At 35.5% G+C, this 12,363-nt stretch overlaps 2 protein-coding genes across 3 annotated transcripts; both read left to right on the top strand.

Moving 5' to 3' along the window:
• The first annotated feature begins 203 nt into the window (after nt 1-203).
• On the top strand, nt 204-4,400 carry LOC103427510 (azadirone synthase LFS-like). Of its 2 annotated transcripts, none has more exons than XM_008365565.4 (11): nt 204-386; nt 534-726; nt 1,226-1,303; nt 1,429-1,480; nt 1,812-1,933; nt 2,085-2,185; nt 2,292-2,350; nt 2,727-2,783; nt 2,899-2,944; nt 3,086-3,165; nt 4,066-4,400. In XM_008365565.4, exons 1-11 carry the CDS (start codon nt 306-308, stop codon nt 4,127-4,129), a joined length of 933 nt encoding a protein of 310 aa, XP_008363787.2. In that variant the 5' UTR covers nt 204-305; the 3' UTR covers nt 4,130-4,400. The 2 variants fall into 2 exon arrangements, with proteins under 2 accessions (XP_008363787.2, XP_017185643.2); XM_017330154.3 differs by having other exon boundaries at nt 2,899-3,013.
• A 2,327-nt stretch (nt 4,401-6,727) lies between these two features.
• LOC103427509 (transcription factor MYBS3-like) lies at nt 6,728-9,697 on the top strand. Its single transcript, XM_008365564.4, has 3 exons — nt 6,728-7,352; nt 8,444-8,652; nt 9,001-9,697. Exons 1-3 carry the CDS (start codon nt 6,758-6,760, stop codon nt 9,499-9,501), a joined length of 1,305 nt encoding a protein of 434 aa, XP_008363786.2. The 5' UTR covers nt 6,728-6,757; the 3' UTR covers nt 9,502-9,697.
• Nucleotides 9,698-12,363: the final 2,666 nt, after the last annotated feature.

Raw genomic sequence — 12,363 nt, 5'->3', positions numbered from 1 at the left:
GAGTAATACTTAGTACTCACTATTACACTCTATGTACTCGTTTTCTGATTTGACATAAAAATATTGTATATTATTTTAAAAAATAATAAAACCCAAAAAAAAATTAAATAACATTGTATATTATTTTCAAAAATAATAAAACCTATATTAAAATATCATTAGACAAAATAAAAAGCCAAATACTCACTCATTTTTCTCTTTCAAAATATATAATGCCCGCGAGGGTCGAGTGCTGACTGAGCGAGGGGCTATTTTCTTTGTCGTGAGATTTGAAAAGCAGGAGGACTAAAAGTGTAAGGAAGCAGATGACGACGGCGGCGGTGAACCTGCCGATCATTGACTTGTCCTCATCAGATTCCATCTCCTCCGCCAATTCAATCCGTCAGGTTCTCGCTCTCCCTTCTTCCAATATTACACCAAAACCTCAAATTTCTCTGAAAATTAGTTTTTCTTTTATTGAATTTAGCTTGAATTATATTTGTGTGTGTGTATGTATATATCCCTATAATTATTGCATACTTGTATTTACACAGGCATGCATAGAGTGTGGTTTCTTCTACCTGGTGAATCATGGCGTCGAGGAAGAGCTGTTTGCAGAGCTGTTCGATCGGAGCAGCAACTTCTTTTCGCTTCCTTTGGAAGATAAGTTGAAATTTTCTCGCAAGCATAACAGAGGCTACACCGCACTATTTTCGGAGAATCTCGACTTCGCTTCCAGCTCCAAAGGTTGCTAATCATCCTACCATTTCATCTTTTCTTTAATCTCTTTGCTTACAAAGTTAAAAACTGAAAATTTGGTGATTAAAGTGTAAATACAAGAAACCAAATGGAGGTTAAACTAAAAAATGGGTTAGTATACAATGATCATATCATGCCTGGTTACTGAAATTGTTTTGAAATTATCAGGATAAGTAATATGTTTGATATTTCATTTTTATTTACTAGGTTTTTTTTTTTTTTAAATTTGTTTTAATATAATTATGTAGTTCATTGATGAATTCATTATAATGTACATAACATGTTGGTTGAAGTTACAATTTGTTGCGCTAATGTTCTTGTTAACAGTTTGAATAGTGTTAATATATTTGTGATATTCGAAAAATGTTTCAGGTACTATCTATTAAACTGTTGTGCTTGGTTGCGTTACTTTAGTTTTCAAGTTATGCTGAATGGAAAAGGGAGAAAGGATGTTGATTTTATCTATTTTGGGACGTTTGTGAAATAGGTGACTCAAAAGAGAGTTTTTATGTTGGCCCTTTAGATGACCCAACTCAAAGTAATTTGAACCAATGGCCTCCAGAAGGTATGGGAGCTATTTTCGAATGTTTAAGTATGTAACCTGCCTGAAAATGAAGTTTTTGATGTTGAGTACTGTATTTCATTTGATTATGTGATAATTTCTTAATTTTTCGTTGAGGAAATATACAGATATCCTTCCATCTTGGAGGCCTGCAGTGGAATCGTACTATAGAAAAGTAATGTAAGTTATATTCTCCTTTGTAACAATTTACTTCCCAGCATTCTGCACTTAGTAAAGTAAGAACTGTTGTTCAGGAATGATAATTGATAGTTGTTCAGGAGCTTTTCATTATAAACGTATATGTGTGTGTGTGTGTGTGTATATGAAGGGTAGTGCTATTCACACACCCTCTTTCACCTCACACATACCCTTGTTAATTTTTCTCCATTGATCTTCTTCAATTCATTCGATCCGACGGCCGGAAATTGAGAGGGGTGTGTGAGAAGTAAAAATGGGGGTGTGGATAGCACCACCCATATATGAACTTCTGGTGTTGGATAAGCTGTCTCAGGTCTGCTGGAAAAAGATTAATCTCTGTTATTGCCCTGGCTTTAAACCTGGATGAGGACTTTTTCGAGAAAGTGGGGGCAATGGATAAACCAAAGGGTTTTCTTCGACTTTTGCACTATCCAGGTGTAGTAGCACTCTTCAGCTAAAACATAGCACTCCATTTCTTTTCTTGTTTTTGTAATATTTTGAATAATATTTTTTGTATGTTTGGTCTTCTGTATTTTATTGTTTTTTTTTTCTCTCGCTTTCATGATTTCAGTATGCATGATTTCAGGTGAGCTGGGATCAACTGATGAAGAAATATATGGTGCTTCTGCTCATTCAGATTATGGCATGATCACACTCCTTGCATCCAATGGAGTTCCTGGACTTCAGGCATGCTTTTTGTTTATTGGATTTTGTCAGCACCAAACACCTAGTGGTTCCCTTTCAAGCTCAATTATGATATTCTTTTCTGTGACTTATTGTTAACACTCAACAGGTTTGTAGGGACAAATCTAAGCAACCTCGAATCTGGGAAGATGTTCTTCACATAGATGGGTAAGTTCAAGATCTTGAATTTTCATGAAACGATGGTATGATTGCTAAATAATTTGTGTGCCCTTATGTTCTTCAATCATTTATGCGGAATACCCCATTTAACAATGTAATGCCATATGATGTTTAAATATGGATATGCTTCCTAAAAAAAAATTATGGACATGGAGTTCCATTCACTTTGTTAGATAGGGAGCATTTAGATCATGCGGTTAAAAGTTCAGAGATCATTATAGCTTTATTACTTTTAGACCATTAATAAGAAACAGTATTTTGTTTTGGTTTTCCTACCAGCATCTTACATGTTTACTAGAGTGCATTTGTGTATAACCGAATGGTAACTTTGTCCGTCTGATGGTGTTCAAATTTGAATCTCTAGGGCATTCATTGTTAACATTGGGGACATGATGGAGAGGTGGACTAATTGTTTGTTCAGGTAATTTCTAATTTATTAACTTTAAGGTCTGTTTTCTTCTTACAGTGGTTATACATGTTTTAAAATCTAGGACTCTGAAACTGCAGACATTTGCTCTTCTGTCATTTGTTTGTAGGTCAACACTGCATAGAGTGATGCCAACAGGACAAGAACGCTACTCTGTAATCATTTGCCTATTGGTCCATTTTTATTTGCTTTTCATAATACTGACTGTACTTCACAATGCAATGGTATTATTACTTCACGATCTATTGAAAAAGACAAATTGAGAGTGCTGAATAACAACATCTCAATATTTTCAGGTGGCTTTCTTCATGGATCCCAATGACGATTGTGTGGTGGAATGTCTGAAAAGTTGTTGCAGTGAAGCATCACCGCCAAGGTATAAACCCCCATTTGACTGTCCTCTCGTGTCTCATATTTTATTTCTAACACAATGCTTTAGCTTATCTCTGTTATAGTGTTGGTTTTGCTAAATGTCATGATGTAGAACTTGCCCTTACAAAACTGAAAATCTTTTTGAAAGGGAAGGGTGTCCAACAGCTCATATACTGCAAGATTTTGTATGTTATACATAAGAAACATTGGTGGTCTAACGTCCTTGTTGGTCCACTCTATACACATTAGTTTGGTTGCTCGATGGTAGTCATTTCCCTTTTTGATGAGTTCATGTTACTAATGCTTTCTAACGCAATGTGTTGTTTACTCCTCCCGTGGAATCTAGTCCAGTTTCTTAGTGAAACCTGCTTTCCCAATGTTATGTCCCACGGGAAACACTTGCGCTTACAAGATCGACTTGCATGGGGAGGGTATCCACAAGCTCATATATTAGACCAATATTTTACCTTTTCAGTATGACCGTTAAGTATAATTCATGCCTTATTTTCGTATGCTAAATATCTATTGCAATGAAATGTGAGGATATCGACCAAGTTCATTTCATGATACTGTGTAAAAACTAAATGTGGGATAGGTTGAAAGGTGTTGGGGCGAGTTGGTTCCATGATACCATAAAAACACCTCGTAGAAAAGGTTGGAAGGCTCACTGATATCTTCTCGTGGCATGTCCTCCATCCTTATTCAGGCAAATGTTCCTGTGAAGTGAACAATGTTCTAGAGAGCGGAATCATAAAACATCGAATACGAGTATTATTTGGATGTTTGAGTGAAATTTTGTTTAGAGCATGAGTAAAGCTTTCCTCAAAATTTCATGTTTTTTCCTTCTCATATTCCGCTTTGATCAAGTTACCCTGTAGATGATATTTACCAATTCCGCTTGCAGATTTCCTCCCGTCCGCAGTGGGGACTACCTGGAAGAGCGTTTTCGGCTTACATATGCAACTTAAAAGGTCTGTCTTTTGCAGTTGCAGTACGTGATGATGATTTTATTTTGTGATGATAAACGGCTCTTATAATCAAATAGGTCTATTACCAATCCTGGTTTTATAATTCCACTGGAAACAAATTGCTATTGTTTGTATTGGGATTGTATCTCTAAAAAGCACTTCAGCTCATAAGCGCTTGTGGCATAAGTGCTTTTATTATTAACATGTTGAAGTTCTGTATACTTTTTTTCATGGATTGAGAAGAATACATCGAAGGAATTTGGAGACTAAATTTCGGTCACAACATGTTAAGTGATTTCGAGTAATTCAACCATCTGGTTGATGAAATTTAAAACCATCATCTCCTGTAAAAGAGGAGTTGGGTTCTGCTAAACGTGAAAATTTTCATTTTCATTTTAGAAGTTGTACGGGGATTTGAACTTAAAATTTTTTTCATTAATAGAAGCAGGAGTACTGATACTTGGTCTTTCTTATATGATTATGTCACAATATTGTACTGGACAAATGTCATAATCAAAACCGTTAATGAATTGTCAATTTGTCTGATTCATATGATGTAGTGTCCAATAGTGATTGGTACAGAATTGATATTATTATTAAATTTAGGAGTAAAAATTTCAACTGATATTGGGTTGGAGCTTGGAGGTAATGAACATGGTTGGGGAGTATGAAAATTTGTGAATTGTCTACCTATTTTTGGTGTTTGTTGGTTGGAAAGCAAATGAGCATGACATGCTGCTAGGTCGCCGGAATTAATCTGGTGTCGGATGGTCCATTTCGGCGGGATCGATCAGAGCCGTTGATTAAAAGTTTAGATTCAATGGGGATCCCATTTATTTTATATAAAATTAAAAGTGGGCAAAGATAATTGTGAACGATGGGTTTTTGGATAAGGTTTTATTTTAATGTACGATACACGCAAGAGAAGAATATGCCACCAAACACCGACTCCCTCGCGTTCCACGTGGCGTTTGGATCTTGGTCCTTTTTCATCTGCATACACTTGATTCCAGCTTCATAGGACGGTTAGGATAAGACGTTAATTCATTCATTTTATGTTTTGTTTTAGTTAAAAAAAAAGGTACGATATTCATCGATAAAGTAGAAAAATAAAAAAGTACATAAGAGGATAGGGTCCAATTATTGCAGGCATCAATAAAAAAATTACTAGGATTTCAATCCGGTTAAAAATAAGAGTATCTTACTCTAATAAGATGGCAAATTTGTACTATATATCACTGAAGTTCATGAAATTTTTTTATAGGCCGACAATGCTTTATGACACCGAATGTTAGACGGTGAAGTATCAACATGTATATAAAATGGATGTAGCGGAGATGTGAATGCTTCGTTGAATGTGTATGCACACAAGAAATGATAATATTAGGAATAAAGATATCCGAGGTAAAGTAGGAGTAGTCGAAATTGAAGTAAAGATGAGAGAAAATCAGTTATGGTGGTTTGGATATGTGAAATGAATGCCTATCGACTTTTCGGTTAGAATATGCGATTACAGGACTGAGGTTCAAGGCCGAATGGGTAGAAAAAGACCTAGAAAGATGTTAGAAGAGACTCTTAAGAAAATACTTAAAGTAGTTGGATCTAACGAAAGAATTGATACATAACCCAGTGCAATGTTGTTATTGGTTTTCTTGAATTTATTAAACCATGAAAATTTATTTTATTTTTTGACTTTTCGCTTCTTATTAGCACATATAAAATAAAATATATGTGATTTTTATCTTTGGTATTGTTCTTTATTTATAAGTGAGAAATTTTAGATTTGATTCTCACTAAAAGTGAATTTGAATAACATTATTATGGTTAGTTCATTATGATATTTAATATTCTACTTAATTTTTTGAGTATAAATATTATCATTTATTTAAAAAAAAAAAGGGAAAAAAATCAAATCAACTAAAAGGATTTGATAACATTGGAACCTTTCATTTTGATGTGTCAAAAGTCAAACTAGTCTGAAAAAAACTTATCTCAAGTTGGGTGGGCCATCGAAATTGCCAACAATGACAAAAAGGATTAGATAAGAAAAAAAACAAGATTTGACGTATGGAATTGGTGGATTCTCAATGGAGTTCTTCTTTCCTAAATAGTCTCCCAATTAATTTGTCCTACTTTAAATGTAAAGTGGTAAAACATACGTGTGAACTTCGCGTTTCAAAGTCTCGTAGATGCGTGAGTAGACAATTTCTTGTAGTCTTGTATTAACACATCGAAATTTATCATAACAAACGTAACATCTACTCGTTAATAGTGATTATATTAATTCTAGATGTGAGAGTGGACAATTTCTTGTAAAATATTGTATTAATCGAAATTTATCATGACATAAATAACATCTGATCATCAATTTATATTAATTCTATGTAAGTATTGTATGTTTATGATATGATAAAAAAATTATAAGATTTCATCATATCATAAATTATAATAATAAACTAAAAATTAAACTTGAAATTATTTTAAAACGCAGTGGTACGAATTTTATATAAGATTTGAAGTTCTAAAAAATCAGTTAGATCTCTAACCATTGATATTTCGAAATGTTTTTTCCCAAAACCATCCTGCGACACAGCATATAGTCTCCTCTTTATCCACGCCACGATACATATGGATAGTGTTTTACTCATCAATCTACTTGTTCTCGTTTCAAAAAAAAAAAAAAAAAAATCAATCTACTTGTTCTCCATCTCTCTCTCTCTCTGCTTCTCCCTCTCTCTCTCCTCTGCTCTGCGAAACTCGAGGGTCCGAAAGAGAAGAAGAACAAACAAACGAATTCACAAAACGAAACAGCAAATCGACGCAAAACCCAACTCCCAATCCTCGCGCAGACCCCAACCCACCTCTCTGTTTTCGGATCAAGTGATCCGGATCCTCCGATCCGACCAACCCAACTCTCCCCATCCGATTCCATTTTCTGCATTACCGATGACTCGGAGGTGCTCGCATTGCAGCCACAATGGCCACAACTCGCGGACGTGTCCGAACCGAGGGGTCAAGCTCTTCGGTGTACGATTGACCGACGGCTCCATCAGAAAGAGCGCTAGCATGGGCAATCTGACTCACTATGCCGGGTCGGGTTCGGGTCTCCTCCCCAACAATCCGGATTCTCCCGGCGACACCACCAACGACCATGCCACTGCCGATGGCTATGCCTCTGAGGACTTCGTGCCCGGATCGTCTTCGAGCCGCGAACGCAAAAAAGGTTCATTTTTTACTTTTCACTTTTATTTTCTGATCTTAATCTTTGAATTAATTTCTTTTTTCATTTTGCTTAGTTTTGGATTCAAATCATTTGGGTTTGTGGTTTTATGCTTGGATTCTCATTTGATATATGTTTTGGTTAATTATATGGGGTTTAGAGTTGGAATTGAATTAGTTTAAACATAAACGGTATGCTTTTCGGGGAAATATTTGATTTGGATTCTGTATATTATGTTTGATTATTTTTGGCATCACTGTAATTATAGTTTTGGAGTTTACTGTTTTATTATTACTGTTTAACTTAAAGTAGGGTGCTTTGCAATTAGCAAAAATGGATTAATTTTTTTGCTAATTATAGTAGGGGTTGAATTGTTAAATGTTAGGTGGGAGGGGGATCGGGGTCGAACCTGCAGCAGGTTGCATAGATATTAATGCTTTCCGCCAAGGCGGTAAAATGTCATCTGCATAATTAGCTCTCTGAATTTTGGTTCTCTAGAGGGGGCGAAACGCCGGTGAAGCTATTCTAGTTTTGGTAGGTGAAGGAACTATGGCAGTTAATAGTTAAGTATTGTGCAAGTTTGCAACACGAACAGCAACAGCAACAGAAACCAAAGGCATCTTTTTAAGAAGTTCTCCCAACTACGAGGGTGCTACCATAGCCAAATGTATAGTCATTAAGCTTAAGGGCTTTAGATACGTGACCCTCCTCTCGCGGATATTTCGCGGGTATTTTGGACTTCATTTAATAGTATGCCTAATTAATCATCTCATTCAGTATGAGAGGTCACTTGATATGCAATAGAGGCGTTGGAAACTTTCAGATTTAGTGCAATATATTTTCCAGAATGTTCGATCATGTGGTCTGAACCAGCATTTGACTAAACATACAGTTATTTATATACTATTTATCTGTTCTTTTTCGTATGAAGATGGTCTGTTTATTACACAAGAATTCTTCGTTAGTTGTTCTTAAATTTACGTCATTATCAACGTTATATGTTTTCAAGAAAACCTAAGGATCTTATGTAAGGAGTTGAACGAAGTTTTCCTTTTTGTCTTGACTGATTTGGTTTTTCCTTTTTTCTCTTGTAGGCACTCCATGGACTGAAGAGGAACATAGGATGTTTTTGCTTGGACTGCAGAAGCTTGGTAAAGGTGATTGGCGTGGAATAGCTCGCAATTACGTCATATCAAGAACACCTACTCAAGTGGCTAGCCATGCTCAGAAATATTTTATTAGGCAGACTAATGTGTCAAGGAGAAAAAGACGTTCCAGCCTCTTTGATATTGTAGCAGACGATGTAAGTATTTTTTCCGTCTTGCATAACCAGTAAGTGTATGTGTTTCACATTCAAGCACGCAACATGAACTATTTACTATTTTGAGCTTCTTCCGTCCTATGGTTAACACTGTATGGTGTGCTCACCAATTTGTGTTGACTGTTTATTTTGATTCTTTAAACTTAAAAGGTCATGTCCATTGCGTGTATAAAGAACCTATACTTCTGTCTTGAGTCTCTTGATATTTGAGTGCAGTATTTGTCTGGTTAGAAGGTCCATACTTTAATTAATCTGCATCGCAATGCATAATTCTCTCATTTTTTTGTTGATACGATATTTACATTTGCTATCTCGAAAAATTTTCTGCAGTCAGTTGAAACCCAAATGGAACCACTGGACCTCTTACCTGGTAACTATCCAGAAGCTGAAACTCAAAGCAATAATCCATTGCCTGCTCCTCCACCTTTGGATGAAGAATGCGAATCAATGGATTCCACCAACTCAGATGGAGAACCGGCCGCTCCAAATCCCGATACCTCAGTGTCATATTACCCAATGGTATATCCTGCTTATTTCTCACCTTTCCCGATTCCTTATCCCTTGTGGTCTGGATACACTACCGAGCCCACTATGACGGATAAACACGAGGTTCTGAAGCCAACGGCAGTACATTCAAAGAGCCCGATAAATGTTGATGAGCTAGTAGGCATGTCAAAACTGAGTTTAGGGGAGCCTCTAGGTCATTCTGGTCCGTCCTCGCTTACGCTAAAAATGGTTGAAGGGTCGTCTAGGCAGTCTGCTTTCCATGCAAATCCAGGTTCCGGCAATTCAAGCATGAATTCAGGTAGTAGCCCTATCCATGCAGTTTAGAGGGCCGCCGTGCCTTGGGGTTTTACAGGTTAATGTTTATACAAGACTGGAAATGTGCAGTCTGGTTTGGATTTGAGTTCCATCTCTGTCTGTGATTTACCTTAATAATATCTTTTTTGTAATTTTAATTTATAATTTGGTCTTAGGTTTTAGGGCTGTATTATCTTTTGTCAAAATTAATTAAATCTTTGGAACATTTTGTTTTTGTCCTCTTAATGTTGATTATGTAGACATTCGAAAGTTAACCCTTGCGTATAGAATAGTGTTTCACAATTAATAGCAACCATATCAACCATACCAATTAAACTATTTAATTGTATATATCCATCTCGTTTACATTTCTTCAATCTCATCCTTACATGGTGTACGGGTCATTAGATTCCAATGAGTGAGGCAATGAGCAATTGTAACTCTTGCTAGTCGATCATAATTTAAAACTTACTTTCAATTCTTCCTATGATGAAGATATTGCACAAACCATGAGTGACACTTAACAGTATGTCATGGTCATTCAAGCTATGTAGAAGTGATTAGAGAACATATTCAGTTACAACTACAACACAATTAGGTCCCTCTATTCAATACTCATGACCGCATTGTTTTGTTGAAATTTATTTCATATCTTCTATTAAGTTATAACTACAACACAATACGATTCTAGTGAACATGATTAGGAACATTCTTCCTAAGTCATATTTATATGTTTGGGCCAAAAGAGTCTAGAACCATATCTTAGAGTAATTTCCTTTCACCATGGAAGGATAGAGATCTCTTGTTACACACTTACATGTCTCTATGAGTAAATCATTGACCCCAACAGTGCTAGGAACATGCGCAAGATGAGGCATGTACTTTGTTACATTGTCAAATGATCAAAGATGTACTTACAAAAAAAATGTGTTGTCTCAAGTCAAATGATTACTTTGCATTATTGCAACTTGTGAGTTCTTACACGAAATGTATGTGAGAACTCTCCTTGATCGTTATTCAGTGTACTCAACAACCTTTTGAGCACTTATGTGTTTATCTTAGTATCTAACAATAATGACTTGAGACTAGTCATATTCTTGGTTGAGTTGACATGACACATACTACCTTAGCTGATTGTTAATGCCCAGTTGATAATTCTATGGCTAGGAACATTTTAAGAATGAACATAAGAATAATGTCTCGCTAATCTAACTCACTTAGATCACTTCTCTCTTAGGTTTATTCTATTCCGTGTATTCTATTGTTGATTAAACACACCGTACTTCAAATAGTGATTCAGAGCAAACATTTCTTTTCCATTAAACTAAATAAGAGTTTTGACAAAATAAGTATTCCAAAAGCTATGACATCGAATTGATGGCTTTAAGAGCATACTTCTAACACTTGTGTCACAATTTTTTTTTTTAAGGTAATAAAAAATTTCATTCATAACAGACCAAAAGAACTAGTGCAGAGAGCATGGAAAAGAACGTGGCTCTAACAAAACCGCGTCTCGGGTAAACCACGTAGGAAAAATCCTGAGGGAGGAAAAACAGCCACCCATGCTACAAAAAAAGAAGATAATTACAATACAATAATCAGACAAACAACTCATTAATCATAAAGAATTGACATCGCCTTAAAAAGATACATCTCGATAATTTAGATTATAGCGACTCACCCGACGACCAGCATCCACGGCATACTCGAGGCCCACTTTCATTGGGTACAACTCCGCTGCCAAAACAGAAATTAGACTTGGAAGCTTCCATCGCAAATGAACCCACCGTATTCTCATAACTGTCTCTCACCACCGCACTTAGGGATGGGCAAATACTCATTGGTTATGGGTAACCCCACCTATTTAAATTAAACGGTTATGGTTATGGCTAACCATTTAGATAAATAAACGGTTATGGGTATAACCGTTTACCCGTGAAATTTAAATGGGCGGTTATGGGTATTAACCGCTGTTATAAACGGCTAACCGTTTACCCATTTATTTTATATATGTAAAACTAACACAAACCATGTTCTTGATCCAATAATACTTAGCACCTAATAAATTAGCAAGGAATTCATCGGTCATTCTCTCAATAACACTACTACAGGAATGATGATTCTCATCATCAAGGAATTGGCCAAATTAATTTAAATTCCGTGCAGGTAATCGTGAAATTGAAAGAAATATTTTGACAGAAATGTCTTCTAAACAATTTTTGTAACCCAATAATACTTAGCAAATATTATATTTACCTTCATTGGTAACAATTAAAAATATCATATGTAAACTATTATTTCAATTATTGGAATGGTATAAGGACTTAAAAAATTAAAATATGGAAATGTATGATGAATGTACTTGTAACGGTGTTTAATTGTCAAAAAAAAAATTATGACAATTTTTTTAATTTTCAAGTTGTTAAAAAACATGAGGACGAGTGAAAAAAGGGTAACGGTAAAAAAAAGAAGATAAACTGGTTAAAAAGGATAAATGGGTAAACGGGTATTAAACGGTTACGGTTAAATGAGTATGCAGTTATGAATATGGTTAACCGTTTATAAACGGTTATGGGTATGGGTATAACCGTTTAGGCAATTACCCAACGGGTAAACGGTTATGCGGGTATGAGCATAAACGGTTATGGATAAATTAATCGCGGTTACCCACCTGCCATAACTATTGCCCATCCCTACCGCACCCACACCACGACAGCCACTGTGCATATCAACACTTGTGTCGTAGATTAGCCCCTTCCTTTTATTTGAAACTTTTATTTTCAGAAACTTCCTAATAAGTTTGGCTTGTCCATTTAATTTGAATTATTTTCTTATTTATTATTCGAGTATAATATTCAAAATAAAGTCCACTGTTTTTTGAGCATTTTCACC

Source organism: Malus domestica, chromosome 04, assembly GCF_042453785.1.
Source record: "Malus domestica chromosome 04, GDT2T_hap1".
Taxonomy (NCBI): Eukaryota; Viridiplantae; Streptophyta; class Magnoliopsida; order Rosales; family Rosaceae; genus Malus; species Malus domestica.
Note: the sequence above shows the minus strand (reverse complement) of the source record. Positions and strands in the feature narration are given on the sequence as shown.